The 20,295-nt window shown below is 46.5% G+C and overlaps 2 protein-coding genes across 9 annotated transcripts in view; one reads left to right on the forward strand and one right to left on the reverse strand.

Annotated features, from left to right (window-relative positions):
• Nucleotides 1-2,242: 2,242 nt before the first annotated feature.
• Nucleotides 2,243-20,112, forward strand: POF1B (POF1B actin binding protein). Of its 2 annotated transcripts, XM_064670135.1 has the most exons (15): nucleotides 2,244-2,612; nucleotides 8,024-8,062; nucleotides 8,484-8,594; nucleotides 9,677-9,877; nucleotides 11,113-11,243; nucleotides 12,272-12,299; nucleotides 13,147-13,221; nucleotides 15,192-15,284; nucleotides 16,044-16,157; nucleotides 16,310-16,462; nucleotides 16,546-16,656; nucleotides 17,141-17,269; nucleotides 17,548-17,621; nucleotides 17,948-18,062; nucleotides 19,094-20,112. In XM_064670135.1, the coding sequence occupies exons 1-15, from the start codon at nucleotides 2,280-2,282 to the stop codon at nucleotides 19,097-19,099; spliced, it is 1,713 nt and encodes a 570-aa protein (XP_064526205.1). In that variant the 5' UTR covers nucleotides 2,244-2,279; the 3' UTR covers nucleotides 19,100-20,112. The 2 variants fall into 2 exon arrangements, with proteins under 2 accessions (XP_064526204.1, XP_064526205.1); XM_064670134.1 differs by having other exon boundaries at nucleotides 2,243-2,612; nucleotides 17,948-20,112.
• ZNF711 (zinc finger protein 711) overlaps nucleotides 14,173-20,295 on the reverse strand; it is a 29,809-nt gene continuing 23,686 nt past the window's right edge. For 4 of the 7 annotated variants that reach the window (XM_064670133.1, XM_064670132.1, XM_064670130.1 and 1 more), the window contains 2 exons: nucleotides 18,073-19,320; nucleotides 14,173-15,484 (listed from right to left, as the gene is read on the reverse strand). The gene's annotated coding sequence lies outside the window, so the exon portion shown is untranslated. The remainder of the gene's footprint in view (nucleotides 15,485-18,072; nucleotides 19,321-20,295) is intronic. The other 3 variants (XM_064670129.1, XM_064670127.1, XM_064670128.1) reach the window with 3 other exon arrangements.

Here is a 20,295-nt window from a genome sequence, read left to right on the forward strand (position 1 = left end):
CAGCTGAAAGCAGATTTTTATCTCTGCCTCATCAAGATGCTTAAGGGGTGCAGCTGCCTGCCAGGCTTCTTAACCCTCTCTGCCTCAGTCCTTCAGACAGCTTCTCACCCCCACATGACAAACAAATAATGAAAGTGTAAAGGTCGTAAATATTGCTTCTTGTAGTGCTCTTCCCAAGTGAGTACTTTCCTCCTCTATTTTATACCCAAACATAGTTTTATTCCTCCCAGCCCCAGCTGTCACAGCCAGAACTCCTCCAGAACAGGCAACACCCTGCAGGATACAGCGCAGTATCATGCCAGGTTTGGATGTAACTTTGGTCACATTAAAATTCAAAAGCTTTGTTTGAGGCTCTTTTTATTACCTGGTAGGGATATTACTTACTTTTGTGATTTATGACTCCAATATTCCTCCACATCTACAAAGCTTTCCGGAAGTTGTTCCCTATTTCCATTACAATGGGATGACTTGGGGCTTGCTTTGTGCTGACCCTTGTAGAAATTTCTTTATTAAGCAGGGCAATATGCTGCACACAGGTAACATTCCTGAGCTGGCAAACCAACAATGTTCCCACATTATATATTACAGCAGCTTTCTTTCCCCTGAGGAGCATTCCTGAAGTTTCTGTAGTATCCTACTGAAGTATAGAGTAGTTTCTTATGGTCTGTGTAAAACAGAGACTGGGCTGTTGTAACCATATTTTATTCCTTCCAAGAAATGGTCTTTTTAAAATTGTTTTGTGAGAAACCGCCAACAGCTTTTCCAAGCTGGTGAACCAAAAATAGGGCTTTAAGAGAAGGTTTTCTTTGCATATATTTCCTTTGAAACCAGTGGGATAGAATTCACCTCAAATGCTTTTTATACACACTCCTATGTAAAGTAGGATGTCTGTTTGGGTTTAATGCCTGAAGGAAGAGTGGAACTTCGTATACATGATGAGTATGTCTCCAGATTTCACAGTACCTTAAAATAATGAATTGTTGTAGGCCCTCACCCTAAAATACACGTGTCCCACAGCCTATTGAACAGATCTGGTGAGCACTTTTTAATTTCACAGAGTGAGTGGCCAGCGTAGAACAAGGCAGTCAATGTTGCTCTATCACCTCAAGGGAGTTTTGCCCCAACATGGTCCTATAGAAATGATTTTTTTGTTCTGTGTGACTGTACTGTGTGACCTTACAGCACAGTAAGCATGCAGGGGAAACAAACTGACAAAATAAAGAATCTTAAGGTTTATTATTAAGGATAATATTTATTACACAAGATTGTACAATTATGTGATTGCTACATTACCCTGCAGAACAAAGTTATGTTCTCAGTTAGGGCTTGCCTGACGCTGCCAAAGCAACCCAAACCAAAATATGCTGGATTGAGAAACTGAGTTCGCATTTTCTCTGCACAGTGAGATTTTGAATAAGTAACCCAAGTCATCCTTTCTAGGTAAGTGCCATGTTGTATTCCATCTGTAATGACGAGGGACTTCTGACAAGGGCCTGGAGTGACAGGACAGGGAGAATGGCTTCCCACTGCCAGAGGGCAGGTTTAGATGGATATTGGGAAGAAATTCCTCTCTGTGAGGGTGGGGAGGCCCTGGCACAGGTTACCCAGAGAAGCTGTGGCTGCCCCATCTTTGGAAGTGTCCAAGGCCAGGTTGGACTGGGCTTGTAGAAACCTGGGCTAGTGGAAGGTGTCCCTGCCCATGGCAGGGGGTGGGCTTTAAGGTCCCTCCCAGCCCAGACCATTCTGTGATTCTGTGACCAGTACTGTTCCTGAAGGTGGCCTGTGCTCTCCATGCAGCTGCAGGGATGCATTTAGAGAACATTCTCCTTTCCCAGGCAGAGTTTGCTGCGCGGGGTGAAGGGCTCTGTGGGGAAGTTCATCACCTCCTGTGAAAAGTATTTAAGTCATTTAACTCAGTAGCAGACAACTACGAATTTACACTCCCTCCACACACGCTGTAAACAGATAATAACAAAGGGCTTCACTGAATACAGTAGTGCTTTATTTTTCTCTAATTTTTGCATTAGAGGTGCTGTTGCCAGAAGCTCGGGACCGTGGCCGGTATCGGGGGGCAGGTGACTGTGCTGCAGCCGCAGCCCGGGACCCGCGGTGGCCCCGCTCCGGTGCCATGTGCTGTGTCCCATGTGGCGTGTCCCGTGTCCCGCCCGCGGAGGGGGAGCGGCCGGGGCTCCCCGCCCCAGGTGCGGCCCGCCCAAGGCGCGGCTCGGCAGGTACTAATCGCGTCCCGCCGCCCCGCCGCAGTCGCTGCCGCCGCCGGGATGTTCGCGGGGCAGCAGCAGCAGCCGCAGCCGCCCGCGCTGCCCCCGCACCTCCCGCAGCCGCACCAGCAGCAGCACCACTACTACCGGCGGCAGCAGCACTACAGCACCCTGCCCGCCCGCCGGGCCTGCCCGGAGCCGCCGCCCTGCCCCGAGCCCCCGCCGTGCCCGGAGCCGCCGCGGCCGCTGCCCTGCCTGGACCAGCCCCTGGACGGGGCCGTGGTGTATGACCGGGTGCGCACCTACGGCCCGGGATGCCGCCGGCTCAGCGCGTCCTGCTCCTCCCGGGCCGCCTCGCCGCTGGACTGCGGCCACGGCTGCGACCCGCCGCAGGTACGGGCACCACCCTGCTCCCGCAGCCCGGGGCACTGCTCCCGCAGCCCGGGGCGCTTCTCCCGCAGCCCGGGCCACTGCTCCCGCAGCCCGGGGCGCTTCTCCCGCAGCCCGGGGCGCTTCTCCCGCAGCCCGGGGCGCTTCTCCCGCAGCCCGGGGCACTGCTCCCGCAGCCCGGGGCACTGCTCCCGCAGCCCGGCCACTGCTCCCGCAGCCGGGGCATTTCTCCCGCACCACGGGGCACCGCTCCCGGACCCGCTCCCGCAAGCCGGACCTGCTCCCTGCCCGGCCTCGGGCGCTGCTCCCGGACACGCCCGGGATGAGCCGTTCCCGGGCTGCGGGTCCGCCCGGCGCGGCGGAGGGTCGGGTCGGGTCGGGCCGGGCTCCCCGCGGGGGTGGTTCGGGTCCAGCCCCTCATAGCCCCGCGGGTTTCCCTGTGGAAAATCCGCTTGAGCCGCTCCCCGCCGTCCCAAGACCCCCCCGTGCAGAGCCCCCGTCGCCGCTGGGCGATGCCCCGTGTCCGCCCCGCAGCTCCATCACCCCTTTTGCCCCAGAACACCGCCTGTGCCCGTTTCTCCCGTGGAACAGCAGCGATCCCGGCGGAGCCGCTGCTCCCTTCCCACGCCGGGATGTCCCCAGCGCTGCTCTGCTGACTCGGTGCTGCCCACGTAAATACAGCATAAACCTGTGTGCTTGTCAGTTCTCTTTGAATCGATGATGCTGACGAGGTCCGCACCGAGGTGCTGGAGTTCAGCTTGGAATGCCCTCACAATGCAGTTCAGCAGGTTTGCTCTGTGTGTGTGTTCAGGACGTGACTTGAAGGTGTCGATGGAATTTAATGTAGTTTTGACACATGTAATTGGTGTCTGAAAACTAGAAGCCAATAGTTTAAGAACAGATTTGACTACAAAAACAGAAAAGGAGACCAGAATTTATTCTCAAACCATTTTTTCCTCATACATCACTCTGTCATTAACATTAATAGGATTGCTCTGCTATACTCATGAGGCAAAGTACAGTTGTTTCAAGATGAACTCCTACTGAATTTTCTTCCCTGTGATATAAAATATTTAACTGTCAAAAAGAATCGGGATTAAGACCGATGCAAGATCTGATTTCCTTTCAAAGTAGTGTTTGCACAGCTTCAGGCTGCCTTCCTCTCTAGGATGGCTCAAGAACAAGAGGAAATGGCTGCAGGTTTTGTCAGGGGAGGTTTAGATTGAATATTAGGAAAAATTTCTTTGTGGAAAGGATGGTCAAACATTGGAACAGGCTGCCCAGTGAAATGGTGGAGTCACCATCCCTGGAAGTGTTTAAAAAACATGTAGATGTGGCACTTGAGGACGTGGGTTAGTGGTGGCCTTGGCAGTGCTGTGGGAATGGCTGGACTTGATGATTTTAGTGCGTTTTCCCAAGCTGAATGAGTGTCTAATTGTAATATTTTTATCTGACTTGGTTATGGCAGAGCCATTCCCGCTGTTTCCAAGGTGTTAATCCCTCTTTTGCAAGATGTAGGGCAGGAGTGTAAACACTGCATCTCACCTCCCAGATAAGTGATCTGCTCACCTAGGCAGGATGATAGTCTGAATTGCAGTCAATTAATTAAATATTCATTGGAGTAAACACTGCAGTCCCAGGCTTCCTCTGCCTAGATAAATGTGAGCAGTGATTACAGACTCAAATGCTGTCGCTGCCCTATGAAGGATGTTTAATTTTCAACATCTCTTTTAGTCACTGAATCCATTAAGTCCTGCTGATGAAAACTAATTTCTTGCTGAAGTGTTTTGCTGGACGAGACTTTAAAGACAAGAGGGTGTAGCTCAGTCAGGCTCTGTGTGGGTTGCAGTTTCAGAGGTGGAGAGGGAAGGTGCCTAATACAGATTATTAGGAAGTTAATAAAGAAGAAAACAGTAACTAACAGGGAAGTCACACACTTGGTGCTGCATGGGAGTTGGCAGAGAGAAGCCCTGGGAGGGGTGTAGGACATTCCCAGGAGCTGGTTCAGTTGCCCTTTGAGCTGACTGTGAAGTGAATAATGGAACGATACCAAACTCACATCCGTGTTTTAATGGAACACAAGCATTTTTGGTCAGTGGCAGCCCAGAGCTGTAGTTAAAGCTTTGTACTGCTGGTAAAGCAAAGGGCTCTTGGAGCAGTGTTTAATTTGCTCCTGCAGACCTTGTGTGGATTAATGATAAATGTCTGTGTCCCTGGTGTTTAGTCACGTGGTTGGTGTGTGCTCCTGTGTTCATGTATGTTTGTAGAGAGAATGAGGGAGGGAGAATTTGAATTTGAAAACTGGTGTGTGCACAGAGCACAAGTGTGGGCATTTTTTGGGGTTCAGGATTCAGGGTTGGTTTTGCTTTTTTGGTGTAACTTTCTAGAGGCCAAATGCTGCTCCCAGCCATGGCAGGCTTCATCTGGTTTAATTCACAGCAAATTTTGCCCTGCTTGATCTAAGTGAAGAATGTTGTTTGGAGTAATTTCTGTTCCAGTATGGCTTATATGTATGAATCCCTTCACCATGCTCATGAAATGACACATGCAAGTTGTTTGCTGTTAGTGCAGAGGGCAAAACCCTGACAGGCTTTGTAGGGGTTGTCTGTCTGTGTGAGAAATTCTGTCTTTCCACAGCTGGGCTCAGTTCTGTGACGTGCAAAAGGCTCTCGTGAAAGTGGTGTAACATTAACCAGCTTTAGGGTTGGTCTGTGTTGTAACAGCCTTCAAACACAGCCTGCCATTTCCCCATTTCACCTGCCAAATGGAACTCATAAATCCTGGTTAGATGACTGGATTGCTTGTGATTAGCAAGACAATGTGCTATGGATAAAGGGTCTTGACAGAGGTGGAATTCTCACTTTCATCGCTGGGTTGGCTGAAGTGAAGGTAAACCCGTTGAAATAAAAGTGAATTTACTGATTGCTTCTGCACGACATTGCACACACTAAGTAGATGAATCTATCAATTTATTTTTTTTTAAATTTAAAAATTTTAAAGACTTGCAAAAATATTTATGGAAGTGTGTTACCTTTAGAAATTATCCTTATAAATCCAATGGCAGGGGGTTGGAACCGGATGATCTTTACGGTCCCTTCCAACTGAAACCATTCTGTGACTCCATAAAATAGACCCAAATTGGCTGGTCAGGCTGTTAAAAATTCCAAACCCAGTCGTGCCACTGAAATACACAACGGCACTGAGCTCTCCCCTTTGGAATGCCACCTTCCCCTTCCTTCTCCAGTGTAGAAAATACTGCATCTCCAAAGCATTGCTGGAAATGAGAGAGTAGCCAGAGCTGTGGCCCTTGGGAATGATGGAAAATGAAGTAGCAGCTCCAGAGGCCTTAGAGGTGGCAGCTGGTTGTGCAGAGTGAGGAGCCACGTGTGGGGCAGTCCAGGCTGGCACAGACACAGGGTCCCCTCCCAGCCTGTGCCAGCCCAGCCTGCTCAGCAGGAATGGGAGGAAGGGCAGGCAAATCCGTGTTTGTAAAGCAGTGAGGGAAGTGTATCTGCATCAAAGTTCTCTGGAAATGAAAGAGTTTGGGTATCTCAAAAATAAGCATAATTCTATCTAAGCAAAACATTCTTAGGTTCCATATATTATTGCACATAGGACTAGAGTGTCCTTGTGAATGTTATAAGGGCCTATTTAAATTTAAAATGCTCCAGTCTTCTCCATTCTGGATGTGTTCCTCTGGGAGCACACAGGTAACAAGGTAAAATAACTTCCCTTGTTACCCTCCCTAAACCAGTGAGAGTTACGTATCCCACAGCCCTGTGGCAGCGTGGTTTACTCCAGGCAGGTTTGTCCAACCTCCCAGTGAATTCAAAGAGTGTTTTTTGTGTCACACACAATGGTTATCTGGTTCATGTGCTGTTCTGTCAGCGCTGAGTGAAACAATCCCTGCTCTCCCACGGCACTCGAGTGTCGCAGCTCCGAGTGCTCCGGGATGGATGGAGCCAGTGACAGGCACTGGGATCTGGGCTGTGCCTGCTCTGAAACTGGGCTGGAGGAAGGACCAGTGGGCGTTCATTTGTTGAGTATTTTACTTTTCAGTTCAAATTCTGCAGGTGTCAGTGGTGCAGGACTGGGCTGTGAGTTCTAGAGCTCTGTGTTGTGTCCTGGTACAGTCCGTGGGTTCCCTTCCGTGTCAGACCTCCCTCTGGACAGTGTGGGAGGAGCACTGAGCAGCTTTCTAAGCTTCTGCAGCAGTTATTATTTTAAATTTTGTTTTAGTTTTTTAATTTTGAAATGTCTTAATTACTGCAATTGTTGCTAAAAGAGCTTCTTTTCTACTTCGGCTTCTCTTTCCTGGTGCTGTTATGATTCACTTTTGGGAGATTAGGAAAACTGCTCCAGGCTTCCTAAACTTATGCAACAGTTCACAGGAAAGCTGACCTACTTCAGAGCTGCTCTCACCCAGTTGACAATGTCTCCAAGACTGAACTGCAGCCACATAAACTCCCCGTGGGTTTGGGGAAGAAGTGATTTATTATGAAAATTGGAGGTTTGTGTTGTGAGGAAAAATAATCAGGGTGCTGTAAACTAATAAGTTGCCAAATCCTTAGATTGGATTAAGTGGGAATGTTGCTTGCTTGGATAAAGTATTGGTTGTGGAGACCTGAAGCAACGTGTGCAATTTGTTAGAGCTGGTGGTGGCCCACAGGATGGGGGATAATGTCTGCAATTGCTTCTGGACAGTGCTGGGGAAAAAGGGAAAAAATGCGTTTGAAAAATGAACAAAGCTGCTGCCACTTATGGATTCCTGTAATTTAAAAAGGCACTTCTCATTTTTCACTCAGGAATGGGCAGATGTTCCATGTGGGCACCATTTCCATAGCTGGCAGTCGTGAAGTTGTGCCCTCTGGGTACCACCCAGTGGGGTTAGTGGGCAGCTCCTCTGTCCTTCCATTTCCGAATTTAGGCAAAATACAAAGTTTCTTCCCTCAGTGAAACAAAAAGTGTTGAAGATGCACCTCCATTTACACCAGCTGACCTTGGTATGTAAAATGAAAAATCGAAAGTGAAGGAGGGTGTCTGTGGAACAGGGAGAGGGAATCCATGGAGACCTCATCCAGTTTTGATTTGTAGCCTGTTCTGCTGCACTTAGAGAAAATAAGGACTGATTCCATCACACCTGCTAGGAGGTGATTGAGAAAACCCAAACTAATAAAAAGGAGAATGATGGAATGGGTGTTGCTGTGCTGTGTATGGGCTGATTTCTTTGGGGTGGGAAGGCCCTGGATTTAAAACATCTCCAGGTGATTGTGGCCCGTGGATCCCAATATATTTACAACCAGTGACTGTATCCAGATTACTTTGGGAATCCATGTGATCCTGAGCTCTGCCAGAAATGTTTTGGAGGTGGAAGTGCAGTAATACTGAACCTTTGCTTGTTTTCCTCCTTGCAGGGCACTATTCGAAGGATCATTATCGAGAATCCTGATCAGGTAGGAAAGTGTTCAGTGCTGGAGTTCCCTCAGTTCCCCTCATTCCATGAAGTGCCCAGCTGCATCCTGTAGGGATGATAAATACTTTGGGATCACACAGCTCACACCTCTGATGGTGACAGATGGAATTACTGGGAATTGAAAATACTGCAGAACGGCCAGTCAGGCTTCCACCCCTCAGCAGTGAAGTTTTATTAAGATTAATTACTAACTGTTCCACTATATTTATTTCACATGGTCTCCATGGAAGCACAGCCACTTAGTTTCCAAATGGACATACACTCAAATGGACACATCCTAAAGGAATGCCTTACAATAGATGTGTCTCCAAATTACAAAAATCCCTTGTAGTTTTTTAGTCAAAATCACACTAATCCTGAATTTGCTGCTTGACAACATTTATGGATGTTTTTATTTACAGGTTTTACAGGAGCCATTGTCCCCATTTCTCAGAGCGGGGACTTTCGGCCCTGGAAATAATGTCATCTATGAAAAGACAATAAGAAAATATGAGCTATTAAATCCCCTCCAAGTAAGTTGAGTGTTTATATTATCTATTTTAAAAAGCAAATTGATATTTCTGGGTTGGTGTGGTTCTGGTTTTTTGTTTGGTTTTGTTGGGAATAGCTGCCAACCTGAGAATTGCCTTGCTGTGATACAGGACACAATCTGAAAGTAAATGAAGCAATATTTATGGAGAGCAGAAACTGAAATGTTTGCTTTATAATTCCTAATAATTTATTCTTTCAGAATAACAAACTGCTGTTGTATCTCTGACACTGTCAGTCAATATCTGAATAGTGACTGAGAATTGGTTTCTTGCAGTAGCTCCACAACAGAACAGCCAAGATAATTCTTTACAAAAAGGCATTAATAAGACAAATTTATCTTTTTTTTACCCTTGAAAAAATGTATTTGGCAAAACTATCTGGAAATTCATCTTAGAACTGCTGTTTTGTCAATAGCAAAAATACTACTCCTTTTTTCTTGCTCTGAAACATTTCCCAAGGAGAAAAGAATTGAAAGTAAGGGTATTTCAGAATGGTTTATCTGGTTTTTTTTTACTTTGTTATTTAAAACTGAAGTTTTTGTGCCACTCTGGATTTTAATAGGTGAATTAGGTGTAATACCCATTCTCTGAAGTGGAAAAGGGGAGCTGGGGGGGGGAAGGTAATTTTAAATAATAGCTTTTTTTATTTCCACAGCTGGTGTGGAAAGAAAATAATAAAAAATTGTGGAGTCATATTTTTACTTCTGAGTTTTTTTACCTGGGGTATATCTAGATTTAAGTCAAATCAGGAGTGTAGTTTTGAAGAAAATTTCCACATGTGGTTAAATACGCCATGGGAAAGGTGTCTCTTCTGTGCTTCTCACTTGCAGCCTCCAAAACGTGAGGGGCTGGTGAATTCCAACCCTGAAGTATGAAAGCGTGAGGCAAACTCATGCTCAGTTAGGAAAAAAAAAAAAAAAAAAAGGGAGTTTTATCGGGATTATTAAAATATCTGAACCTGCCATCAGCCTTCCCAGTCCCAAACACATTTCATTCATTTTGGTATCGAGCTCTTGGCTCACAGGGCCGTGTCCAGCAGCTGAGAACACCCTTTTTGTTGGCAGGAGAAGCAGTTCCAGGTGTCCCAGCTGTGCCAGCAGGCGGAGCAGTGCCAGCCCTGCCCGGAGCCCGCCCCGGTCACCCACCAGTGCCAGCACACCCAGACCAGCAGCCCCAGTGATGTGTTCCCGGTGTTCCCAGTGCCGGGGAGCGATGACTGCCGGGGCCACACCGTCAGGAGGGTCCCCCTGCACTCCTGCGAGCCGGTGAGGGCCACGGGCTGAGGGTTCTGCTGCTCCTTTGGTTTGTGTGCAGAGGACAAAATGTGGGGGATGAACGGGTTTGTGTGTCTGTGAGCCCTGGGTTGGGTTCAGACCCTTCACAGGTGACTCCTTACAAGTGCGTGGTGCTGAAACAGCAGAGTCCGGGGGTGTGTTGCAGGTAACTTTGTGTGCTCGTTGCAGACTGCTCTGGGACTGTCCAAGGCTCTCTCCTGTGCTGTTGGGGGGGAAAAAAGGCTGGTTTAGGTGTTGTATCCTATTTCTCGTTGGCACAGACCTGTGCTCAGGTGTCCTGAGCATCATTCCAAGGTCCTTTAACTGTGTAAAGTCTTGCTGATTTGTTTGGTTTTGTTTTCCTTTGTCTGGGAGCATTACCATTGACTGAGTCAGGTTTCCTCTGTCAGTCTGTACAACAAAGACTGAGGGATGCACAGCTTCTGCCCCTAGTTTTGGAGAAAAGACATGTTGTTCTATAACCTTGACAAGCATCAGTTCAGGATTTCTTTCCTCCTACGCTGATCAACAGGGGCTTCAAATGCATTTCAATTTGATGCAGAAGTTTTTGACACAGATTCACTGGTAACACTAAATGAGCTTTCAGTTGTACCTGTACCCTGTTAGTGGAGCTGGGGAGGGAGTGCAGAGTCTTTCCTGAGGCCAGTCAGTGTTTGGGTGACAAGACAAACATCCTGGGGACCTTGGTGTCAGACCTGTGCAGAACCTTCATTGCCAGGCACTCCCATAGACCAGCTCGGGCACACTTGGCTTGGGCTGCCTCTGGAATTCTTTTGTTGTTCACACAGGAAAATATTTGGACTGTGCAGTGCAAACCCCACTGCTGCCCTGGGGGATCCTGCACCCGCCTGGTCCCATCTGGGTGCTGCCCACGGGTGTTTTATCCACCTCAGCTATGGCAGCAGGTGTCTGACACATTTCCTAGTTCCCAACGCTTCCCATTTTAGCATCCTGACGATTACATTGCTGTGGAAGAGAGTACTTTGCCTACTTGTTGTTGTAAAGGAAGTCATTCATCTCTGTACAGTTGACTGAGAACCAGGAGACACAAAAGACTCGTTACCAAGGAAAAGCACAGCGTAAACAAATTGCAAATTAGTTCGAGCAAACAGGCCCAAATCCATCATACCTGTAGCATTCTCGTGCTCAGCTTTCACCCCAAAGAAGGGAGCTTCATTCTGACCTCCCTGCCTGTGTCCTGCCAGGTGAACTGCTCCCAGGAGAGCCCGGACCAGCTGGACTGTCGCTACTTCGGGGAGCTCCTGGCTGAGCTGCACCGCAAGGGCAACGACCTGTACAGCTGTTTGCTGCAGCACGTGGAGAAGATTGGAGGCAGGTACTGGCATTGGATCTGTGCTGCCATTCCCATATCCCAGAAATCTGTGCACTGTGTTGGTTGAGAGTTGTGCTCTTTTTCTTTTTTTCTTCCCGGACAACTAGAATTGACTGCATGTTTTACACGTTCATAATTTGCAGAGTAACTGAGGACATAAAAATGCTGCAAGCCAAGGAAATGTATTGAATTTGATGCTTTTTCAAATTCATTAAGGAATATGTATCCTCTGCCTGTTTGCACATTGAGCAAACAAGTACTTACAGCACACTCTGACTTATATTTAATGACATGATTCTATTGCTGTGTTCTGAAAAAATGACCCAAGTATCCAAACTTCCTCTGTCGTGTTGCGCTGCTGTGTCATAAAAGACAGCCACCATGAGGCATAAAGCTCGGTCTCTACATGCAAATTAACATCAAGCACGTTTTCTGCAGAGCCCTGCAGACTGACTGTGGGAAGAAATGCAGAGTCACAGCAACCAGGGCTCTGGGGCTCCACAGCCTTCCCACCCATCCCTCACAGTCCCCTTCACTCCCAACCCCCTTCACTCTTCCCTCTCACTTCCAGTGTTAGTGCTTCCCAAAGCCACTGAAATAAGGAAAGTGGTCCTGTAGCAGGGAAAAGGGGAATTTAACCATCACAGAACCCCTGATGCTGCCAAGTAAACACTTTCAGCGTGTCAGTGGATTGCAGCAGAGTTGTGGGCAAACCATTACCCAGGCAATTAATGTAATTGGCTTAACTGCCCATAATTGAGGTAACTGCCCAAAGAAATGGGGATAGTCAGCTTGTGTCAGCTGTGCTGCTGTTGGTACTCCAGGCTCCTCAGGAATTTCCCCATGGAGTGGTGTTTGACAGGTCACATTGCCTGGCACCTCAGAGGGAAGGAAACAGCTCTTCAGCTGATGAAGACCCTTCCCTGCTCAGTGTTTTATAGACAGGCTTTCAGCGTTGAATGTGGGTGTGAATTCTTAAAGTTCTCCAGCAGCTTTTTGTTAATGGATCCTTTGGATTTTGTGTTTTACAGGAACCATGACATCGAGTTCACGTCTCAGGTGAGCACAGGCTGTCCCCTGATGTCAGTGCTGATACCAGTGAGGGGGGGCTGCAAGGGAATTAAGCCAAGCTCAAGCCACTTCACATAAAGGAGGCTGGTCTTTGTTAGTGAATGATTCCTGCTTGGCATTAATATTCAAAGCCTGACACCTACTGCCAGGCAGGTATTTGCAAATGTGATAATGCTGAAAGGAAACTTCAATAATTTGCATTATTTCAGTACAAGAGTCAAATTTTAGAAATCTTCCCTGCAGTGTCAATAATGGTTTCAGTGGAAAACAACTTGCACAGGTACCTGTATTCCACAGTGTGCTTTTGAAAAGGATCCTTCACTCTCTTGCCAGTAAAGCTGCTGCTGAGCAGCACGAGCTGCACCTTTAAAGGCATTGTGTGTGTGGCAGAAAACTTGTCCAGGGTTCAACTGCAGACAGCAAATGCCATTGAATAGCTGGCACAACCTCCTGTTGGTCACCTCGTGTTCAGTGAGTCTGTCCACTGGTCAGAAACACGAGATTTGACCCCACCATAAACTGCTGGGAGTTGCTGTAGCATCAGCTGTTTTTTCTTGAGAGAGGATTGGTTTGAATACTGTTTTTAAAATAAATGTGAAACTTGAGGATTTGAATATATGCTTCGTGTACCACTTCATCTCACTTTGTATATGCCCCAAATATAAAAGGCTGGAATTTTTTTTAAATATTCTTTAATCTATTTTCATTCTTATTTGCCTTGTTCTAAACATGTTTTTCATAGTAGGGCTGTGTAATTAATGAAGAAACCACATTACTATCTACCAGGCAAAATTTTTAATCAAGATGTCTCCCCTTTCTTCCCTTCTTTGCTTAGACTGAAGATATTGAAGAATTAATTCCCAAAGGACTGTCTGAGGCAACAAAGCAGCAGATTCGTTATCTCCTCCAGGTATGGGAGTGTGGAAGCCAACAGGAACTTGAAACAGCAGCTGGCTTACTCACAGCAGGGACTTTGTACATAACATACTTAAGAGTTCACTCTGTATCCCCCTCATTCCATTTTTCTGGTGTGCAGGGGATGGAATGGTCCAGGTGGCCATGAGGGAAGTGTGGCAGCTGGACCTACAGTCCCATTTTTTAAACTGAACTTTACTGGTGCTTTCCTGCAGTTTCACTGGAAACTGTCTTGGCTTTTGATCACCGACAACAGAACTGAGACCTTTCATCTTTCTGTCTGTGTTGTGCATTAATACTTTGCTTTAAAAGCCAAAAACAAATAGTAGGCACTGAAAACACATGGCAGAAAGTATTGCAGTGCTGGGAAACAATAAATGCCAGCCAGGAGCAGAGCCTGCATCCCAACTGCTCACAGCCCAACCCCATGGCTGGGGAGGGAGCTAAAGATCAGGAGGACAAAAACCTTTACAAATGGAACCACAGCAGGAATGGGGCTGTTTGTTACCCAGTGCCACAAGCACAGCTCAGCACTTAGTGCTGCATTTGCCAGGCAGGAATGTTGGAATAGGATCCAGAACAACCTGCACTGCTCTGCAGGTGTGTCCTGAGCCAGGCCCCCTGAGGTGGGGGTAGGGTGATCCTACTTGGGAGCTGCACCTTGGAGTTGCTTCCTGTTAAAAAAATATCCACTGAAATGAAGTTGTGAACAAGCAACCTGGTCTGAGCTCAGAGCTTGTCTTGCTTTAAGCAGGAGGCTGGGACAAGATGAGCTCCCAAATCCCTTCCAGCTTCTCTTAGAAGGAAGATGGACATCAACACCCAAGTAATTGCTGAGTGGGGTTTTACTTAAGTTTTATAGTCTAAATTCAAATATTTTGACTTAATTCCTTCTTTTAAACTGCTCTATAGTGTATTTAACAATAAACCCAACAAAAACCAGAAGTCAAAACTGAAATTCTGCTTTAATTAAAAAACAAAGAGGTGAGTGACACCAGAAATGTGATTTTTGAAGCCTCAGTTACACAATGGCACCAGTGGGGATAAAAAAATCACACAAGGGCCAATCCCCACATGGATGGAACTGCGAGCACATCCTTCAGCTGGGATGAGCAACAAATCAAGGGAACAGACAGGAAGGTTCACTTTTGTCCAGGCAGAAAAAAACCCAGCTTTTGCACAGAATATTCAGCCCTTCCAGGTGAGTCACAACTTAAGGATTTACTCGTGTGTCCTTTCAAAGTCTGTATTTCTTCTTTAAAATACCAGAAATGTATCATGAAATGCAACAACTTGTGTTTTCACCTGAATCAATAGACAGCTGTTGCAGGCATTAAAATTAACATTCCAAAGGAGAACAGTGCTTGGCTGTGATGCACTTCTGCCTTTTTCTTTCATCCAGGTGACTCCTTTCATCTTTGGGATCTTTCTCCTTTTAATGGGAGGAGTTGGTTGTATGAACTTTTTTAATTTAAATTTTTGAAAATGTTAATTAAATTCCCTCACCCTTGAGCCCAAAGCCTTGCCAGATCTCAAACATGACTCATTCCATAGCTTCTCAGGCAGGGCAGTAATTTTTTTAAATCAGTGTAAGCATAAAGCTTTGAATGCTCAAACAATGATCATGCAATATTAGCACGTTCATTTTCCCCTTTATTGGTATACAAAGGCAGTTCCTTACTCTCTTGTTCCTTCCATTTTAGAATGCTGTCCTGTGTTGCAAGGCAGCAATTTAAAACTATGGCATTTGCAGAACAAAGTGCATGAAAATATGTTTCTCGTACAAATTGTGGGCACTTCAAAGGATGTGCAGTAGTTTAAAACTGATTTTCAGCTGTACAGCAGTTTCTGTTCTACCTCTTGTCAAGCATATTGTAAACAGAGCTAATGAATCCCAATTATCCATTTCATTTTGTAAACAGAGCTAATTAATCCCAATTATCCATTTCATTCTTTCCCTCCTAGATGAGAGCGACGTCGGATAAATCCCTGAGACTTGTGCTTTCCACTTTCAAGAATCTCCGGGAGGAGCTGTGCCATTTGCAGGATGACCTGGGGGTGAGCAGGTTCCTCCCTTCCCAGGGCTCGTCCACCTGTTTTCCCTGGCAGCAGGAGTCCAACGCTGACATTCCAGTGCTGGATCCAGGCTGGGGCTGCTCTGTTCGCAGGGCAGAGGAGGTTGGATGGTGCTGCTGGCTCTGGCAGCTCCAGAGGTTCTCTGGGTACAGCATCCCAGTCTGGAAGCTGGAGCTCTGTGGCTGTGGATACAGAGAGCTGTTAGGGAAGCAGAAATGTTTCCCACACCAGCCCAAGTGCTTGGCACCACTGGGAATGTGACAGCATTCTCCTGTAAAATGCAAAGTTTAGGGAAGAGGGTGTTTTAACTGTCATCTTTAACAGAGAACAAGGAGGTCTTAGTTTTAGGTTGGTTGGGGTTTTTTTCTTTTGTTTTTCTTTTTTTTTGGAGGGGGGTGGGTTTGGTTGTGTTGTTTTTTTTTTTTTTTTTTTTTTTTTTTTTTTTTTGTTGTTGTTGTTTTTTTTTTGGTGGGATTTTTGTTTGTTCGTTTTCAGGCTTTTGTTTGGGGGTTTTTGTTTGTTTGGGTTTTTGCTTGTTTGTTTTTGTTGGCTTCTGTTTAAATTCTTTCTGGGGCAGACTGGAAGAGCAGTGTCCAGGATCCCACAAAGCCACAGACACTGCAGTGTGTCCTATGTTGACTGTTTTCTCAGCTCTAGAACACCCCCTCAGTGTGTTGCACTTCATGGGAAGAGTTTACTGAAAAACTGGAGCTGTTGACTGTGAACACTTTTGTCCCACAGAAGCTGGAAACCGACAATGTCTTGCTGAAGAAGGATTTGGCTTTTAAGGATTCTCAAGTAAAAGAATATGAAACCATGTTGGCTTCTCTAAGGGAGAACAATCGTCAGCAGCAGGTAAATCCAAACATAATTCAGATTTCAGTGTAATTCCAGTCAACCAAAAACTGGGCAGTTTGCTGACTTTTGAGTATTCTCTGCTGCCTGGTGTGTGTGGTGCTGTGTGCTCCTTGAGGAGCTCGTGCCCTCATTCCCTGTGTGTTTTCCAGCAAGGGCTGAGGGACAGCACTGCCAAGTGCCGCTCTCTGGAGGAGCAGCTGCTGTCGCTGCGGCTCAGCGAGGGCGAGAAGGACTGTCAGCTGAAGGAGCTGGAGTACGGCAAGAGGGCCCTGGAGCAGGAGATCCAGAGCCTCAAGCTGCAGGTAACACTCACCTGCTCTGGGGGCAGTAGCTGGTACTCACAGACAGATCAAAGTATGCAAATAAAACTACTTATTTCCTGCAGAGCTGCTCCAGCCCCACACTCCAGACCACCACAGATGAGCTCTCCAGCCGATATGTGGAGATGATCAATAACCTGAGGGAGGACAAGGACCGGGAGATCCGCAGCCTCAGGGTGAGTGGTTCCACCTGGCACGTGTGTGGGAGCAGGAAAAGAGCTGCTCTTTTCCTTAACAAGAAGCTGAGCCTGAGCTACCACAGGCACCTTTTGGGTATCTTTTGGTTCTGCAGTTACTTTATTCATAGACACTAATGATGGCTCAGAAACCCTTCTATAGAACATAAAACTGTGATTAAAAAAACCCCCAACATTCGTTAGATGTAGAAATTAGGGATCAGTCCAATTAGCAGGCTTTCCTAGAGGGTTATCTTGTGCGTCCTGATAAGGTAAGAAATTAGTCAAAAGACTGAGTTATTAAACTATTAAACTGATACTGGGTTGAATTCAGTCCAATCAGCACTTTCTGAATTTACTGTGCTGCTCAACTTTCTGAGTTGGAAATCACCGGGTCTTACTGTTCATGCTGGTAATGAAAAAATACACCCTTCCTGCCTGGAGCACACGCTCCTGACTGCTCTGCTCCCTGCCTGTTTTGCAGTCCCAGTTATGCCAGTTCCAGCAGGACATCTCCAGGAGGGAGGGGAGCAACAGTGACTTGCAAATGAGGCTGCACGAACTGACATCAATGCTGGAGGACAAAGAGGCTTTTATTAAACAACAGCAAGAGGTAAAATAATACAAGTTGTTTCTCTTTTAAGAGGTTGTGTATTAAAACCTCCATGTCCTGTGTAGGTGGAAGCTCACTGGGTAGTCACTTGTCCTCTCCTGGCTCAGGAATCGGGGTTAGGATTTGTTCTAACTGAATCCTCTGCCAGCCTTCTGGAAGGACAGACTTTTCAGACTGTTCTCTGGGAGGAATTTCTGCAAATATTTTGTAGCAACTTTATTGAACTGATGCTTCAGAAAACATTATTTCCTGTGAATCTTTTCTGTTGGTTTTCTCAGGAGCTCTTCAGACTGAAGCATGAGAAGTTATCGGGCAGTCAGTCCCCTGGAGTGACAGCCATCATCACTAAAAAGTAACGTGGTTATTCACCTTCCTTAAAAATACATCCTTTGGGTTCTCCTTTCTCTCCTCTCTGCTAATCAAGCTGTTCCTGCAAATGTCTTAATCCTGCCCGTTCAACCTAAAGGGGAAAAAGACAAGAGAAGTTTTCCTGTACAGAGAGGGTTCAGCACTGGGAGGGGGGTCCAATGTGTCACAGTGACACTGAAATGTCTCTGCTGGCTTTGTGCAGCTCTTTGGGGATTAAGGACTGGCAGAGCTGTGGGGCAAGGTCACAGTTAGGGATTTGGACACAGGGCTGCAGATCTCACTCTACAAGCTGGCAATTCTCTTTCACAGGTACAGGAATCAGTATCCTATTCTGGGCCTCCTCTCTGATGACTACAAGGTCACATCACCTGTCAATAAATCCCAAACTATTGTCATTGAGAGGACTGGGGAGATATGGAAACATGTAAGTTTACCTGGAGAGGGGCTGTTCCCTCCCAGCAATCCCCAAGTGTTCAGTTTAACTCCAAAGCAAGTATTGGCCAAACTGGCAGCTGAGGGAGGCTCTCATGGTAATTTAACTCTGCAAAAAGCAAAGTGACTGATTACAGTCAAGGAACTGTCCCGGCTCTTGCAAGCTGCAGTAATTGGTGGGTGGGGTACAAATAAAACCTTTTGTTGTTTTCTCTGGCGTGCAATTACCTTGAACAAAAGCAGCAGCGTTGCTCTAACACCAGTCCCGAGGGTGTTGCTGTACTGGGCAGGTGGGAGGGATGTGTCCCTGCTGTGCTCTCAGGTGAGGAGGGTTTTGGGTGGGCAGTGCTCCTTTGAATCAGCAGCATTAATGACTCCAAGCTATTACTAAAACATACTAACCACCACATCCCTGAAACTCAGCTTAAGCCAGGGCAGTGGCTAACCCAGGAATGCAGAAAAGTGGTGACACTTTAAGCAGTGATTCAGAGTGCAAACAGAAAATAGGGCTGCAGAAGCTATTTCTGTTACAGGGCACAGGCTCGTGGTGCTGAGTCTGCTTACACCAGACTCAAAATAAAGTCCAAGGCTGGAGAAATGTCAAGGTGCTGGTCCCCAACCAGGTGTTCTGGTGCCTGCAGGTGCAATGACACAGCAGCACATGGACATGGGGGTTAACAGCATGGTTTGGGGGGATACAACCAAGAGACAGTCAAACATACACCTGGTGTATGTTACCTGCAGTGGGATTAAGTAAGTAAAAGGCAGAGGTCACTGGAAAACAGCAGAGTTTTATTACTGATGCCTAAAACTCACCAAGTTGCATTGCAACCTAGTGAAATGTCAAGCAATTAAACATTAATAAAAAAGTTAAAAAATAAAGAGTTTGGTACAGAAGAAGGGCTCACTGGTTCCCTCAGACACTCAGGCTGCTGGAGAAAACAAGTAAGATGCTTTATAACAGGTAGTTTTGTTTTAAAACAGAACTAAGTTTGTTTCTAACTAGCTGCTTGTTTCTTTCAGGACTGAAAGAAACCTCTGGGCCATCAGAGCTGTTTGAAGGAGTTCACAGCCACTCCACCTGCTTTACTTTCTGCTACTCTGCACCCAGAAAAGGTTCAGTCTGCCACTGAGGAGGGCTGGGAACACACTGAGGACTCACTTTTCCCTCAGAAGAGCAGGATGCCATCCCTCTGTGGACTTCAGCTTTTCTTGACTAACTCCTGTTCTTCAGCCAGTCCTGAAGTGATCTAAGAGACAGAAGGAAGACACCCTGAAACCTTTTCCTCTTTGTCCTGGTAGCCATATTCCTCTGTCCTGTCTCCTCATGCTGAGAGTGGGAATGGCACCCATGTCAGTCCCACACATCATGGGGCTGCTTCCAGTGCAGTCTCAGGCTGCCATCTGGAGATGATAAAAACCCCAGAAACCACCTTCACAGGGAACTTCAAAAATACCTCACTGAAAACTGCTTACCTTCACCTGCCTCTGTGTGGGAAGCTCAGACACAAAGGACAATTACTTAACTTACAGCAGCCACACAACTCCTCAAACCCAGCTTCTGAACTGGGAAATGCCAGCAGGATCCAGTTCAGTGAATGGTTGGGCAAAGGGTCATTTTAGAGAATGTTTCTGACCTCAGAGGTGGGTGATGTATGTTCAACCCCAAACCAGCTGTAAGTATTTATTTGCTGTGCTTGAAATTTTCAAGAACTTGGTATATTTTTATATAGAAGAACTTTGTATGAAAATAGCTCATGGACTAAATTTCCTCATCAGATCAACCTGCCTTTAACAATTTCTGCTCCTTCCAGGCCCACAGAAATTCTTTCAAAATAATTCAGTATTCATGAGTAAGTTGTTGTCTGAGCACCACAGCACAGAGAATCACAGGGCAAAGTTTAAACCAAAGGTGCTTTTTATAGTGGGGTTCTTGCTTTGCTTTACTTCTGCAGCCATTTCTGTTCACAAATAATATATAGCACAGGCAATGCTGGAGGATACGTGTAACCATGAAATAAACCCAAGTGTAACTTTCTGAATCACGTCTGTCTGTCCTGGAAACAGCTGGAGTGGGGAGTGAGGTGGTGCCCTGTTCCTCCACGTGAATCTTGACAAGTGAAGTGACCAGTGGTGGGTCCCTTTCCTGGCCCCTGATCCCAGGCCTCCCCAGAGGTGATGTTGGATGTCCAGCTGTGCTCATGCTTTTCAGAACTGGAGAAAGA

The sequence above is a fragment of the Pseudopipra pipra genome, chromosome 13 (assembly GCF_036250125.1).
Source record: "Pseudopipra pipra isolate bDixPip1 chromosome 13, bDixPip1.hap1, whole genome shotgun sequence".
Lineage (NCBI taxonomy): Eukaryota > Metazoa > Chordata > Aves > Passeriformes > Pipridae > Pseudopipra > Pseudopipra pipra.